Source organism: Labrus bergylta, chromosome 4, assembly GCF_963930695.1.
Source record: "Labrus bergylta chromosome 4, fLabBer1.1, whole genome shotgun sequence".
In the NCBI taxonomy this organism is placed as follows: Eukaryota; Metazoa; Chordata; class Actinopteri; order Labriformes; family Labridae; genus Labrus; species Labrus bergylta.
The window spans coordinates 18,849,649-18,866,762 of NC_089198.1; the positions used below are offsets into that span (position 1 = coordinate 18,849,649).

General features: G+C 37.9%; 2 protein-coding genes across 3 annotated transcripts; both read right to left on the minus strand.

Annotated features, from left to right (window-relative positions):
• Positions 1-1,986: 1,986 nt before the first annotated feature.
• map2k2b (mitogen-activated protein kinase kinase 2b) lies at positions 1,987-8,718 on the minus strand. The gene is made up of 11 exons (XM_020634074.3): positions 7,616-8,718; positions 7,290-7,500; positions 6,992-7,138; positions 5,677-5,754; positions 4,676-4,727; positions 4,328-4,452; positions 3,922-4,135; positions 3,717-3,769; positions 3,188-3,249; positions 3,006-3,051; positions 1,987-2,873 (listed from the first exon to the last, which is right to left on the minus strand). Exons 1-11 carry the CDS (start codon positions 7,702-7,704, stop codon positions 2,766-2,768), a joined length of 1,185 nt encoding a protein of 394 aa, XP_020489730.1. The 5' UTR covers positions 7,705-8,718; the 3' UTR covers positions 1,987-2,765.
• A 220-nt stretch (positions 8,719-8,938) lies between these two features.
• LOC109984062 (organic cation/carnitine transporter 2-like) lies at positions 8,939-16,819 on the minus strand. 2 transcript variants are annotated; one of them, XM_020634072.3, is made up of 10 exons: positions 15,321-16,819; positions 14,811-14,914; positions 13,792-13,946; positions 13,395-13,566; positions 11,851-11,992; positions 11,625-11,719; positions 10,811-11,025; positions 10,371-10,553; positions 9,613-9,748; positions 8,939-9,278 (listed from the first exon to the last, which is right to left on the minus strand). In XM_020634072.3, the coding sequence occupies exons 1-10, from the start codon at positions 15,669-15,671 to the stop codon at positions 9,263-9,265; spliced, it is 1,569 nt and encodes a 522-aa protein (XP_020489728.2). In that variant the 5' UTR covers positions 15,672-16,819; the 3' UTR covers positions 8,939-9,262. The 2 variants fall into 2 exon arrangements, 1 of the variants encoding a protein (XP_020489728.2); XR_010666328.1 differs by lacking the exon at positions 8,939-9,278 and having other exon boundaries at positions 10,371-10,533.
• Positions 16,820-17,114: the final 295 nt, after the last annotated feature.

Consider the following 17,114-nt stretch of genomic DNA (forward strand, 5'->3'; position numbering starts at 1 on the left):
GGGGCATCCTGTTATGACTTCTGGTTTCCTGTTTCCTGTAAAAAAAAAAAACAGCCCCCTCTCTCTGAAACACACCACTTGTCACACAACAGAGCAGGCTTGGGATCAGCTGCTAACACACAATTTGAAATAGATGAGTGCCAGTGTTTGTGCTTTAAAGTGTCTGAATGTAGTTAATAAAAACATCATGACACTTGAATTTAATGAACAAACCTGAAGCCTAAAAGGCCTAAATTATTTATTTTTTAAGATACATCACAACCAAACTTAATTTTAAACTACAATGTTTTTTTTTTTTATCTAGGGAATCAAGGTGACATTGTTGTGGTCAGTGTTTAAGGCCCATGAAATATGCAAAGCTGCAGCATTGTGAGAAAGTCATTACACAGTAAGGTGATAAGAGCAGCTGTTGTCCCCCATTTTCACAACATTAAATGTGTTTTCATTCCTTGTATACATATACTCATTTCACATGCCAATGGAGGAAGATGTACAAGTGTCAAGGGACCACTGAAACAGCAATAACAGTAGTGTTTGCTTGTGTGTAAACTGTAGGCCCCCCCGTGTTTGACAAATACATGTGAAATATGAAAATAACACTGTTTGTGACACACAGCATGCTCCTGCTGCACACACACCCCCTGCCAAGACACCTGAGCAAGTCTCTCTACAGGGGTCAGCCACATCACTCTTAATGAGCAGAAATCTCTCCACCTCCCTGCGGTGGCTGTAGCCTGCCATGCTGAAAGCTTGGTTGACTGTGTACACGGTTAATTGTCTCAGCACAAATGCATAGCCCCCCCTTCCCCCCCTATGCTGCGGCTTCTGTTGGTGCTAAAAAATAGTTTTAACGCAACCATTTTGTGCATTTTGTGTGTGATACCCTATTTTTTCATCCTCTGGGTGGGTGTTCACCCTTGGTTTTTATCTATGAAAGGAATGTAAAAGCAGCAATGTTCAATTTCTTCTATACAATAGGACCTATATATTCTATAGAGCCCTAATACAGTTTTGTGTGTGTGTGTGTGTGTGTGTTGGGGGGGAACATTGTTTTTTCCTCATTTATAGCTCATCATCCCTTCCCCCTTTCTTGCAGATTTGAATTAATTTGCAATCAAAGAGCCACCGACAAACGCCCAATCTTAATTACCCTCTCATTTACATATTTGCATATTAATGACTGCAGACTTCACTGTTTTATGCTGCAGTAGTCCCCCCTCCCCAAATACTACAACACAACATTTTTCTCTGACTCAAGGCTTCACACTTTTAGCTCGAAGTTGACAGACATATAAGTAAAAGACATGTCATAATCACCCCACACATCAGCCAAACAGATGAACTGTTGTGAACTGTGGGGCTTTTCATATAAATGAAGGACTCACATATTTCAGCAGGGCGTTTATACATTCTCATGCTCTGGCTGACCATTAGTATAAGCATGAGTTAACTTGGTGGCAGCAGTGTATAAAAAAATAAGTGTTTTTTGATGTTTTCTGTTTGGTAGCATTCTTAAGTATTAGTCATGTGCATTGCAACTGTTATGTTTCCCCCCTCTGGTGAAACGAGTGTATTACAAACAACCCCCCCCCCCAAGAAAACATTGTTTCTGAGTTATAATACATAGCATTTATATCTAATTTTACCTTTTTTATAAGTCAAAGCTTTCAATGTTTTAAACCTCAAAGAACATCTTTATAATTAAACCATTTCTTAAAGGAGAAATTACACATATGGAACAAAACATAAGGAGCAAATTGACTAATCCTGAAACAATACAGGGAGCATTTAAATAACAAAGCAAAGAGATAAAAGAAGTCTTGAAACACATATTTTTGTATTCCAGCAGCATCTGCCTTTGGAATAACTAGAAATGGCACCGTTTCTTGTAATAGCACCACTAAAGTAGCTTATGGTACGAATACAAGCTGAGGATGATATTTGAAATGAACAACCTCCACATAAAGAGGGAGCAGAGAGCACATACAAGGTTGAAACTTTTTTATTTTTGGCTTTGAAATGAGGGTCATGCCTAAATGTTTTTTTTTTTAACATTGTGGTTCACCTCAAGACATCTTAAATAGTAACAAATGCAAAGACAGACATTGAACCCAGTCATGCTTACAAGGACACATATAGCCAACCTGCTTAATAAAATAAACGTATTCTAACATTTTTGATCCTGTTTGCACTAACAGTGTCAAACTTAATCTGCCTGCTCACATTTACAGATGCTGAACCGTGATAGCAAGAAGTGGCTGTTGTAAGCCTGACAACAAATTCTCAGGAGAAAACTGAGAGGCAGAAGAATTACGCAGCTATATTGTGCATGTTACTTTTCCTTTTTTTCTCCCAGTTGTCAATAGTTTGGGCAGCCACTGTAAACTAAAGAAAATCCTAATATCTGTCAGCAAAACACATTTAACATCACATGGTATGGTTGTAATAACAGGGACAAAATTAGACTGAGCTAAATTGACACAGGATTTTAATCTAGTAGCTATAGGTTTTCATTATCTATAACATATTGAATGACTGAAAAAATCATGAACTTAACACAATCAGTAATAACCAATGAAAAAAGACACAAAAGTGTACAGTACCTTTCCAAAAAAGTGATCAGAGTTCATTCGACAGATAGAGACTCCCCAGGCTCACCTGAGGGAGGGTTATTGCAAACAAAGTGTGTATGTGGGTTCAAGGTTTTGTGTCACAGAATCTCAAGATTGTTTACACACATTCATCGTTTGTTCAGATGTGTGTAATTAGTCTGAAGTGCGTGTGGGACTAGGTTGGTTCAGTCCCATAGTTTTACACAGCCAGCCAGCAAAGTCTACCTCCTCCACCTCAGAGCGCTTGATGAATGTGTGGTTCTGCAACATGACAAACACAATCACATTCAATTAATATACCAGACATCGATAAATAAATCTCTTAAACAACATGACTCCATCTTTAGTGTGAACAAATGCTTGTGCAACTGAAGTCTAACAAAGGACACTCACCATCAACATTTTCAAGTCTGCCCTGTCTGCAGGATTTTTGATGAGACTGACAATAAAGAAAAGAAGGATATTTTACATCCATTTATTAATTTCATCCTTCAAGTTGTTCACTAAACACTGGAGAAAATGTTTTGTGATAACTTCTGATCGCCAAGTGCTCTCAGGCTAACATGTTGCCTCACCACTTTGTCACAAAGTCATGGAAATCAGATGTGAAGACTCCATGTGGTAGTTTTGGAGGAGGCTGAAAGACAGAGGGATATGAAATGAATTTAAAAGAAAACACAAGCTACTTGTGCCCTAATAAAAATTAGCAGTAAACTTAGACAAACAAAAGCCTTTACACAATGTTTTGTTCGGTCCAAAAACTGAAGAAATAGTCCCTTAATGCACCACCCATCTGTTGCACAATCCGTCTGACTCACGTTGCAATCGAGCCACACACATCCACTAAATGAACAGTGTGTGTATATTATCTGTTCGACTCCAGCAAAGCTCATACGAGTCTGGTCGATTTGCCCTGTATAACATCAAAGAGATCATACCTTTCCGAGCAGAAGATACAACACAGCTCTTGGTACAGGCTCTTGTTATATCATGCATTAGCTACTTCAACTGTTTATTGGGAGGTCACTCCACTGCTCATAAAAGGACACATGATCATGTTTCCAAAAAATGCAGAAGGTCCCCTAAAGATTCATGGATTCTTACCTCATTTACAATGTAGTCTAGTAGTTCAAAGATGGCCATTACAGGACCGTGACCTGGAAAGGAAGAACCACAGTATAAAAGATTAGGCATGTTAGAATACCAAAGTGTACTTTTTTATGTAAACTATTTCTGGTGCTTTAACCTTAAGTTGCCTACAAATACAAATGTATCTTTTCTACTGTCAAACAGCTTAAAATGCTCTCACCACTGACAGGTCTACCAGGTGCTCTTGGTCTTGGTGAAGTGCTCAACATATCCCCCTTACTACCATCCAGAATGGAACGACCAAATATGGCCTCCAGTTCTTTAGCATCTGGAGGAGGGATGGGGAAGCGTCCGATGGACAGCTCTACAAGGGACAGTCCCATACTCCACACATCTGACTGCACTGAATAGTTGGTCCCCTGCAATCTCTCAGGCTACACGTCAAACGTAACAAGAAAAAGCAAAGTCAAGGATTAACATCACATCAAAAATAGTTACCACTGCTCAAGCATTAAATCATAATTTGAATAGCTATAACAAACAATTAAAGTTAGACACAAAGACAAGAGAGTGGAGGAATGCCAACGATTTATTTACAAGCTATAATGCAGAAAGTACCAACATACCGACATGTACGATCTTGTCCCAACAAAGGAATTGGCCATAGAGTCTATGAGCTGCCCGCTAACACCAAAATCACACAACTTGATCTCCCCACGCGAGTTCACCAGCATGTTTGAAGGCTTCACATCTGGGGGTTAAAGAAATATTTTCTTAGACAAAATGCATATAGGGTGGTTTATGAATTTCAATTTACTGACTGCAACCCAAATGCTAACAGAATAGCTGGAATGTTATACTTACATTTTCCAGCCCTAACCCCTTACACACAGCTAGATTTGACTTTTCCTTACAGATAAAGCGCCATGTTATGGAATATATGAATCACTAATTAACTGAGAAAAAAACACTACCTCTATGCATGATTTGGTGTTTTTCTCTCAGGTAGGCAAGGCCTCTCAAAACCTGTTGAAAGGAGAAATTACACAAGTCAATAATCCTCACATACTGTACGTATGAAACCGATTGAGACTGCTGATGTGTGTGTTTGTGTCTTGAGTCCAGGGTCCGAAATTAACTTTTTGACTCACCGGCCAAACATATTTTTTTTTACCGGCCAAAATAACAAATTTTGTTTTTGTGTCCCATACACATCTGTTACAGTACATTTAATTGAGAAGGCATTATGTTTTGTTTGATCAATCACAAATTTAAGTCACAGATTCGATCATGTCATCAGATCAGGAAATTGAGAAATTGTAAAAAAAAAAATATTTGTTGGCCTTTATTTTTTTCTGAATGTATTATTTGTAGGCAGTAGTTCCTAGAGTGTGTGTGTGTGTGTGTGTGTGTGTGTGTGTGTGTGTGTGTGTGTGTGTGTGTGTGTGTGTGTGTGTGTGTGTGTGTGTGTGTGTGTGTGTGTGTGTGTGTGTGTGTGTGTGTGTGTGTGTGTGTGTGTGTGTGTGTGTACGTTTGCACTGCAATGTATGTTGGTGTGTCTCAGCGTGCCCCGCGATGCTCACAGACAGTCATAACAGCAGAGAGAGGAGCAGGGAAAAGTAGCTGCAGCTAGGCTACATCAAACGCGCTGAATACTTATAGCATAGTTTTTATGACTTTTTGATAAAACATTTACCCGCACTGTGGCGGAGAGCCCTCTGAAAAGTACTCGCCAAACGGAAAATCTACCCGCATTTGGCGCTTGGCGGGTGTTAATTTCGGACCCTACTTGAGTCCATGGAACACTTTTAGCTTGATAGATTAAACTGACAGAGACGGGTGATGTGAGGACAAAGAGTCTTAGTTTTCAAAATATTTAATAATACAAATAAATTCACACTACCCACTGTGTTGTCAGTGCCAGTTACACTACATACAATGAAAATATAAAAGAGGATAAGAATACACTACTTACAGCAATGCTGACTTTGCCCAGAATCTCTTCAGGGATCCTCTTAGCTTCTTTGAGCACCTGGTCCAGAGATCCACCATCCTGCATAAAAACAGGTAATAAAAACACAATATGTCATGATAGAGATTTCTAAATGCACATTTTGTATAAAATTACAGTTCAAAGGATGACATATTTTCAAATATTTCCCTATACATATAATACATTTACAGGTTCATTACTTCTAATATGTACAACATGCATATCCTTTTCAAGAAAATGTATGTTACAGTGCTGCAGAGTTTCAAGTTAAATATCATCACAATGAAACTGCTTTACATTTTTACTTCAAATCATACCGAAGACAAGTTAAATGTACTCATTTTTAATCTGACAGCTGCTTTTGGCAAGAAGGAATCATTTGAGTCACGTGAAATGGATTTGCATTTGAATAGCTAATTGATTGCTGTTTAACAATAACCTTACTTACAGAATGAAAAATAAACAGGTCACTGAGGATCTTCTATTTTCCCCTGATTCAATGTTACAATACGTAAAATAGGTACAAAAGGAAACTAAGCTTTTTGAACCTGACCTCATGAGATAACATGTGCCTAAGGTGAAAAGAACAACATTTTCAGTCTGGGGATAATAAAAATGATAACAAAGATTATAATAACTACATTTAAAGAGCACTTTTCAAAAACAAGTCATAAAGTGCTTTACAATTAAAACAAGAAAAAGCAGTAAACGCAAATACACTCATCAGCAAACACTAAAACAAATAAATACAATCAAATAAACATCAATAAAATTTATACATCAAAAAAAACATGTGGGGTGTAAACCACAAAGCCAATGGTTAACAAAGAAACACCCAACAAAAGTGAGTCTTAAGAAGTGTTTAAAAAGAGGACACTGCACTCAGTGCCTGCCTGACATCACCAGGTCAGGAGTTCCACAGCTGTGTAGCCAGAACTCAAAAGGCTTAGTCACTTTTTAACATCAGTCAAGTTTTAGGAACCACTAGTGGGGCCCCGATAGAGCTTCTCATAGGGTGGGTCACAGGAAGTTAGGAAATCACGGATTTAGAGTGGGGTCTGACCATTTAAGGCTTTAATAAGATTCTTAAAAAATGACTTCTCAAGCTCAAATGTAGCCAGTGAAAAGCGAGGACAGGTGTAAAGTGGTCACTGACTCACTTTTCTTGCTACATGTTAAAAGCCAATCAGCAGCATTTTGCAGTCTATGGATGTTATGCTAATGCCGTGATGACCTGCTCTATGCAGAAATACTGATCATACCTTTTTGTCCAGTAACCCTGTATCATTTCTCTTACCATGTTCTCCATGCAGATGCTGATCTCTCCATCGTTGTAAAACGCTCCATAGAAGCCCACAATGTAGGGAGAGTTACACTCATGCAGAACCTGAAGCTCACGGATGATTTGGTTTCTAATGGCAGGTTTGATTTCAAGATGAATGAGCTGAACAGAAAAGACAATAAGAACAACCAAGGTTTTTCAGTGTGATCACTTTGTGAAGGTTAGCAGCAGTCAGTATAACTTTTTTTTTTATTAAAGCAGAAACACAATAAGATCATATTCTTATCAATAATGTTATGTCTTAATAAGTAACCTTTCGGGCCATGATTATTCCAGAGGGTTTGTGGCATTCCTTATTGACGACTCCTCCATTGCCGGCACCAAGCTCACAAATACGTTGGAAGTCATCATCTCTCAATTCGCCCACCTTGGCCTTCTGGGTAAGGAAAGCTTCTAACCTTTTCTTCTGTTGTTCATCCAGGTCCAGCTCTTGCAATATCTTTTTAAGTGCTTCTAAATTGGCCCTGAGAAAATGGGAAAAGAATAGGAATTTTAAAAAAAATAAAAAATAAGATGACAAAGTGACTGAAATATTAACTTAACATAAGAGGATGTTAATTAGATGGAAAACAAACTTACTCAGATGCAACTTCAGTGTTGATGGAGGAAGAGAATCCTCCCCCAGTTGGAGCAATGTTTAGAGGCACTGGTCTTTTCTTAGGAGCCATGCTTACTTGAGGATTAACTATAAGCCTTAAGTGACTACAAATTATAATTTACTTCGCTTACTGGTTGGGAAATAACGTTATTCTTGTGCGAACGCCTGCAGGATAAATAGCAAATGTAGTTTTTAAGACATTTGGTAGAAGCTATTTTCATTAACCACTGATAACCTTTGAGTTTCCTGTCTATGTTAAAAGGTAGGACATTTAACACAGCTAAACATAACCCAAATCAGCTAAACGTGTCCGTAATATACACAGACTTGGCCTCAGAATCTGCTCGTGTGAGTCTTTTATGATTCACCATCAAAAAAAACTTAAGTGCACGCAATTTACGAGAGTTGCTAACCTTAGCTCGTTTGCTAACTAGCTGGAGGAGTTAAAGAATGAGACGCGAAGGCAAGCACGACAACCAGTGCTAGGGTCACGACACTAATGGGAAATGTGTGAATTGTAAATTAACTTAGACTAAACTAGCTACAACGTAACGGCAAACAAAATATCTTCAAAACAAGAGCCATCACCGGTAGCTAGCTAACTTCATCTGCTAGTTCGCGGCATCCCCACTGATAGTGAAAGTACGTGTACCGCTGATAACAACAACTGTTTCAATATACAAGCGCTTCCTCTGCTGTCTGCAATCCAGATGTTCAGTTAAGAAAGCCCAGCTTAATTTACTTTTCGTGTCACTCAGTGTATCCTGGTCCCTTCACTGTCAGGTGAGGTGTCACTCTGCAGGTTCACACCGGGGTCCGTAGCAGAAGCTACTGATGCACACGATATCTCGTCTCATCTCGCGATATTTCGGTGATGTGGCTAGTCAGCTGGGTAGTAAGCTTAATATTTACTGTCTATGGTAGTAACGAAATGTTTTGGTATCACATACAAGTAGAATTATAACATTTGTCATTTAACACAGGTTCCCAGTGTTACAATTATATTTACAGTCCATGATCATAACGCGAATTGTAATCTTAACATTGACTGCCTATTAGTGTCAATTAAGATTGATATTTTTGGTCGCGATCCACCTGGTACAAGAAGCTTTTGATTCTGAACACCTGCTCTAATGGAAACTGCTCTGTTTTCCTGGTTTGTAGAAAAAAAAAAATCACAGTAAATTATGTCTGTGTCCAGTTTTGGTGTGCCTATGACATTTGCAATCATTATCTTAATCTTACAGATGATTATGTGTAAACATTGAACATTTAAAGCTTAACTGAACTGTTCTATACAAATGTTTACAGACAGACACGTGTTGCTATTTATTTTCATTTTCATTCAAGCAAGTTCAGAGAAACAACAAACAATTTTAGTTTTTCAACAAGAAACCATAGCCAAGTTGTAAAAGCTAGGTGCCTATTTTTTTGTATGAAAATTTGTTGCAAATATTTTTTATGATGACATGCTTTCCATGCTGGTCAAAGGAAATTTCTCTCTAACATTTGTGATGGGTGATTGAGTGATTGCTCGTCTCTTGCCATGGACTTTTCTTTCAGCAGAGGGCGCTCTTGTTCATCTATTGACAGCCCTTGGTTGTATCTGACTGGGCTGAGGCTGTTTTCTATTGACAGCTGAAGCTTAACGATACAAAAAGGAAAGAGAGACAGATATACAGAGAAAAAGTGTTAGCTTTTTTCAAATATTATTCAGTTGGCTCTAAAACACTTTTTCCCTTTGCTTACTGGTTTCTGATTTAACCCCCCCCCCCCAAAAAAAAAAAAACCCAAAACAAACAAACAAAGCAAATATGTGGTAAATGCAGTTAAAGTATCGTAAATATTACGTAAGAGTAAGACCGTATGTAGGTCACCACATTTGATTGCTCAAGTTTCATAGAACTGCCATCTACCACATAACAAGCTTTACGTCTGGTTATTATTCACACATTTACACCCAGTAAAAGATACATACTTTCTGATGGGTTTGGCCTGGCTGATAAGATCTGGAAGTTTGTTGTTTCTGGTGTCTGGTAGCAGCATACTAACAGCAGCAGCCATGATGCTAATTGTGCCAAAAATAATGTACGGCAAGATCTTGCTGTAGACACCTACAAAACAAATTAAAAGAATGTGCGTTAAATATATATGTCTTGTGTTTTTTTCCATTGGTTGCAATCAAAGGACTTGTACAGAGAGACTTTGTCATGTAAGAGTAGGAAATGACGGTTGTAATGAGGCCTCAGTTCCATTGAGCTGCTTCAGTTTCAGTTTCCTGTCATGCGTGCGAGCTTGCTGTCATTATTTACCAGGACACTTGAATTTAACAGAGCTGTGGTAAAAGTTCAAAGTAACACCTGCACTTGTCCAACTATGGAGAGTGAAAATGTTTGTGAAAAGGAGCTATGAATGGGTTAGAGATTGTCTACATCTCTCTTTTTCGGTTTAGCATTTATAAATTAAAGGGGCGCTCCACAGTAATTATTTACCAAGAAATATTATGTTGCAAACTACCATAGGAATTTTCAAAATCTTTTGCAAGGGATTTACATTGAAATTCTGAACATTGTATTTTCAAACTGTTCACTCAAGTGTACTGTCATAGGGAAGTGAGTAGTTGTAGAGTTTTAATACTGATCCTTCTCTTTCATGCAGATGATTTTTGTTTCAATAGTGAACACAGATAAAGAATCAAAACAAACAAACAAACAAAAAAATGAATTTACCACTTACCCACATATACCACAAAAGGACAAATGACGGTGCCTATGCGTGCCGCTGTGGATACCATCCCTAAGCCCATGTTCCTGACCACGGTTGGGATCAGTTCAGTGAAAATCACATAAATGAAGCTGTACGCACCAGACACGCCCATCTTTCCCACCAAGACCAACACCTGGAACATGACAGGCATGTCTAAGAAAAAGAACAGGTTTACTAAACAAGCCTGGTATAATTTTACGAACCGAATTAAAGTTAATTTACTCATTTATTTAATTTATTGAATTAGGACAGTGCACATCAATCAACATATCAGCAATATGCATCTATGTAAATATTACGGAATTAGCACAATAGCTCAATTTCATCCGTAGTCCTATGAAATGGTACTAACAAGAAACATAAAACAAAACAGTGTGATTCAGTCAATATTCTACATAGACTCTGCAGACCTTCAGGAACCAGCTGGAGGAGCAGAAGCAGGATGCCACAGAACATCAGAGCAGTGAAGAGGAGGGTGGGTCGAGGCACACGTTTCAGCAGCACCCACATGGCTATGTACGCCCCGATGTCAATGACTGCTGAGAGGAAGCAGTTGAGGTAGACATTTCCATGCAGGCTGCTTGTATTGAGAGAGAGACCATAGAAGACCATGGAGACAGAGAGCCTGCAGAAATACAGAATCAAGACTGGATAAAGATAGAGGGCAGTGTTTTAAAAACGTATTTAATCAAACTTCAGTAGATATTTGATTTGGTTTTATTTATCGAAGGTCAAATTTTTTTGAATTAGTGTCAAAAATTAAAAAGCCAGTATGTGAGTTGAACTTGCTTTTCTAAAATGCAGAAAATTGATTTTGGACCTGACATTATAAATCTATAAATATTTAATATATATCAAAAATATCAAAAAAAAATTAACAAATGTTTTCTAAACAATATAACATTTATTTTATATTAAAAAAAAAAAGAAGGGTTAAGAATATACAAGTATGAATGTATTACACACTAATATTATCAAAGAGATAATGCCTGATGTAACAAATGTAGTCAGAGGTACATTTTCACAAAAACTCTCAAGTCGATCACACCATAAACATTACTGATCTTTTTTGCATCCTTTCCAAAACTGCACTTAATATTTATCACATTCTTTACAACAGGCTGTAGTAAAACATGACTCTATGTAGAATAACTTAATGGCTCTGGTGTCATAAACATATTCACAGTCAAATTTAGAAAGAAAACAGAAAATAAATTACATTACCAAATGAGATTTCCTAGAATTGTAATATTCCTCATGTTAGGGGTGCGTATCAGGTCCACATAAGTGTATGTGTGCACCTCTTCACCATTGTTTTGCTGTTTCAACATAAAGAAAAAGAAACAGAACAGTCCCATTGTGTACAGTGTAATGGTTGCCTCAGCTTGAGTCTCATTTAAAATGGAAAGAAACAAGCTTCAACATCATGAGCGAATATGAAATTAAATACCATTGACTCCAAGCAGTCTCCGGCTCTGAATATGATCTCAGGGGCGGGGACTCTGTTCCTTTTGGCTGCATTACGTATGACACGCTCAGCCTCCTCTAACCGACCTTTCTGCAAAAGCCAACGTGGAGACTCAGGAATCACCCTGAAGAGACAGAGAGGGGTAGAGAGAGACACGAAGTTAAGGTTGAGCTTATGCATCCATTTCAAAATAGGAGGCATTTAAGGAGATACATTTGCATAGATAACAGATGGATTTTAATCACTTAATACAATAACAAATCAGAACATGCAAATATTAAAGAAACATACGTGCACACAGTGTTGCATCAGTATCTAGTTTTGGGCTAAATCATAAAAAAAAAATAAAAAAACTCAAGAAAAGACAGAAGAAAGCAGAAATAGTAGGAAAGAGATAGAGGCATTTCAGCGTCTGATTGCATAAAGACTGACACTAGCCCCGTCTGGTATGTCATAACCCAGGCACAGAGTTGCATCCTTTTGATTTATTATCCAGCCCTGTTTACAACTATCTGCTGTCAGCCAACACATTTCCATACACAGCTGAGTGAAAGCATAAGCTCCAGTATCTAGCACAAAGTTCACTTAAATGTTGGTTTATGTAGAATGTATCTAACTGAGCTGTACAGTGTTCACAGATTGAAATTCATAATCGTTTTTGCAAGACATGGTGCAGGTGGACAAGGCTCTAGAGAACATAAACAAACAATCTGCAAACTCTACACACCACCTTATTCCATTTAAGATCATTCACAGATTTTCCAGCTGTATCCCCACTATAGTATATGACAAATGTCATAGTGAAGAAGTACGTTTTCGTTACAGTTACGTCACTGATCCAAATTGTTTCTTTTTTTTGCATTTTCCAAACTATTTCAGAAATTTTGCACACAACACTGAAACCTGTCCCCCTTTTGTTGCTATTTTAGAGCCTCTAATCAGTTTTCCAAGCTTAATGAATGACAACAACAATTTCTATCCTACACACTCATTATAGCAAAAAAAACCCACATCTTAATGTTTTGAGAAAAACATTAAGATAAACAACAGCTACATCTGTTAAATTATGGCTGGAAGATGTAGTAAAATTCAATAGCTAATAACTTAACCACATAAATAATCCTCTTTTGAGTTTCATGAAGTAAAGTCACGGTGGGGACTCAAATAATCCTCTTTTGAGTTTCATGAAGTAAAGTCACGGTGGGGACTCAATAAAAAAAAAACATTTAAACCTTAATCATTTACTTTTCAATATGTTTTTTTTTTTGTGTGGAAATATGTATTATATTGTTTAATGACAAAAACAGCAATAAAATCAATAGACTAGATTCTGATAAATGCATACATTTCTTGGAAAATCAATAAAGTCCCAATGGTGCTGGGATCACTCATATACACATATAGAAAGAGCACAAAACAGTAAATATGAATTTAAATAGTTAGAAAGTATATATATTAAAAAACCCTCATGTGAGACATGGGATCAACAACTGATCAATAATAGCATTCAGCAGTCATTGACTCACCACCATGATGGAATAAATAAGAAGCTGGGGATGGCACTCGCAACCAGCAGCATCCTCCAGCCTCGTATGAAATAGGCAACAAGCGGCAACAAGGCATACCCGAGGCCAAATCCTACACTGTGACCCAGCAGAGTGAAGCGGACCCGGGCAGACTGGCCAAGCATCTCACAGCCTGAACATGAAGAAGATCGAGAGAATGAAAACTACACACAGAAAATAGTGAAGACTGACTGCAGCCATATTGAATTCATGCATCCTTCAACAGCCTGAGCACAATTCATGACTTTGCCTGAGGGGAACCACAGCACTGCCACACTGCAGACACTAAGCTGCACGGTGTCAAAGGAAGCTGTAGAGACTCTTTCAATACAAACAAAATGCATCAGCTGTCTCTCACCCAGTACAAGTGATGTGACATAATTGGATATCTGGCTGAGTCCTCGCAAACAGTTAAGGATACAGAACATCACCCAGCTAACGGAGGTGGCCTGGATCAACGCTGTGACGGTTTGTAAGACCATGGTGAAAAAAAACACCGGCTTTCTGCCAAACCTGTAAGACAATAGACAAAAACATGACATGAACAGAGCATTTAGATCCAGTAACACTGAATATTTGAGTGTTGTATAGTGCTGTATATCCATTATGTATATATTGTGATAAAATAAATAAAACCTGAGACAACAAAAAAGTGTAATATTGTAAAATAATTTCAAAAAAGATTTATAGGAGATATTAATTAACAGGTTGCATTGTGAAGTTAGTTAACCTTTCAATGTTTCCTTTGATTTTCATGCAAACTTTGTTTTAGTGTCTTATAGTTCCTTTCAGAGCTTTTTTTTCTCTTACTAAGCACCAAACATGCTCAAGGTTGAAGCTGGATTTCAAGTCATTTCTCCCCAGCGTTTCTTTTCAAGAAAAAGTGGGCAAAATAAACTATCCTTAAATAATAATCCCCTAGTTAGAACTGTTTAAAAATGCAATGATATATGTCTGCAATTTAATAACTAGGTTGAAAAAGGAAATTTGAAAATAGATTAATCCAACTCTTTTTTTTTAATCTATGGATGAAGCAAATTTGATCTTATATTGCAAGGAATTGTGTAACACATTTCACTTCTTTTTCCTGGGACTCACATAATTTGTCATAAACTGCTCTTTGGACTCTGTAACCATCAAATCCTAATTATGCTGTCTGTCAGGAGAGCAGCTCTGATTACAGGGGTGAATGTTAAAAATGTTCTCCTGGTATCTCACCCTAAAAAAGGAGCAGTAGCAGCTAAGATGTAATTAGCATTTTTGTATTTATGTAGGCCTAAATGTAATTCAGTTATTTTACACGTCTTTTGTCATAGATTATTTAAAGATCTTTCCTTGAATACAATATTTTATTTTTCTCCAACACTGCTGTCCCACCTGTCTGATAGATGACCACTTATAAAGGATCCAATCAGGACACCTACAAAGAATAGGGAGGTGGAAAATGGGACCTTCCATGCATTTTCACACACCAGATCCCACTGTAGTTCACAAACAATAAGATTAGAATCGTTCGGATTAAAATCAAATGAAATCCAAACTAATCTAAAGAAATAACTGAACAGACAGATAAATTGTGTTAAACTTGTAAACTTCAAATCACCAGTGCATATTACATATCCTAAGAATAATTAAGCAATGTAAATAAGGGCTATACATCACATCATTGTGTGCTTCATGATTTTGAGCACACAGGAATACAAATACAAGGCGCATAAAGAAAAACATAAAAGCATGTGTGTGGGTGCAATATAAGCCTACAAACGGCTCATATGAAAACAACACTCAGACGACATTTAAATGGAAGCTAAAGTCTATAAAAGCACCAAACTAACCAGATATCAGACATCACATATGAAGTAAAGACATTTAGTATTTCCGCATTACCTCAGACACAATAGTAGAGCTGTATCTCTCCGTGCTAAACACCCATCCGTCCACACATCGCTCATTGCTGATCGCTGACTCTGTCCCGTTGTCGGTCAACTTGTACCGTGAACAGCTGTCAGGTCCGATCCAGCTGCTCGTGCTCTCAACATCTGTGCCGTTGCGCGTGGAGTTGACTGACACTTTGCAGTGGTGCTCGGGCGTATCCGAGACGAAAACGACGATCAACCCCATGTACCCGCACGGAATTGCACTTAAACTGAGCAGAACTATGATCAGAACTTGAAAGAGGCCATAGTCTCCCAAAAAAGCCGTGCTCTCATCGAAGTCTCGGATTTTCTCCGCCGACATGACTGAGAGAAAAATGAACTGTGATGTCTTAGAATGAGAATGACGGTCTTGCAAAAAACAAACAAAAAAAAACAACAACCAAACAAACCAAAAAACACGGGTAACACAAACGTGTTAACCCGGTTTAAGACATTATCCGAAGGCGTTTCGCATTCTTACTCCAAAAGGTCTCTGCAGACTGAAGTCGATTAAAGTTCTTTTTGAGACACACCAAAGTGAGACTAGATGACGAGTCCCGATTGACAGGATTGTGTCAGGTTGTCCTTAGAAGAGTTCAGAGTCAGAGCACAGCGCACAGAAGTCTTCATTGTGTTCTGGGAGTTTTGAAGGAGGCAACAGTTCAGTTTTATTAGTATGAAAAAATGACCGTAGCCATGCCAGGACACTACAGAGCAGATTAATGGCAAACAAGTAGTACATGTGCATGTAGTCTTAAAAATACTAAATCCAATCATATCAGAATCACTGTGTACTTATGGAAGAATTTGTTTTTACAAGACATCAAAGTCAGAATAAAGGCATATTATAGTGATTTATAAGGGGCTTTGACATTGGATTTCTCAAAAAGTACACAGTAAAAGTACTTCATAGTACATGTGCAGGTTGTCTAAGAAGTATTAAATCCAACCATATCAAAATCATTATGTACTTTTGGAAGAATTTGTTTTTACAAGACGTCAAAGTCCGAAAAAAAGACTCTGTAATATGACATATAAGGGACTTCGATGGTGGATTTCTCAAAAAGTACTAAGTAAAAGTACTTCATAGTACCTCTGCATGTAGTCTAAGAAGTACTTAGTCCAACCATATCAGAATCATTGTGTACTTATGGAAGAACATATATTTTTACATTTTTTTCCCAGGAAAACTGGGAAAAAAGCACCTTATTTTGAAAAACGGAAGTTACAGCAGACTCGCAGTATTATTCTCAAACTAATTTCACCGACCTCCGAAGCTATTCCCCGAACAGTATTTAGTTTGGTCCCGTTTTATACACGTGTATCTCATAGCCAGTTTTATGGTAAGACTTCAGCATTTATCACTTTTGACCAGACCTGATACACTTAAGAAGAAAACAATAAACGGCACATAGGCGGGGAGCTTCTTTATCCACGGCTTCCACTTTATTCCACACACACCTGTGTACTGCGAACAGGATAACAACAACAACAACAACAACAACAACAACAACAACAACTGCTTTTCGGCAGCTACGGTAACTCTCTAGGGACACCTCACTCTAAAAGCGAATGAGATATACAGTATGAGTACATATAACAAACACAACAATCTGTTACAGTAGGAACCTTTGATCCTGTGACTGTTGAGATCGGATCATTACAGGTGCGCAACAAGGTTGGAAGGCGATGAAAAGCGGGCATTTCAAAAGTTAGTTCGCCCGACTTTATTGCTCGCTGCAGAAAAAGGAGACAGAGGCTCAAG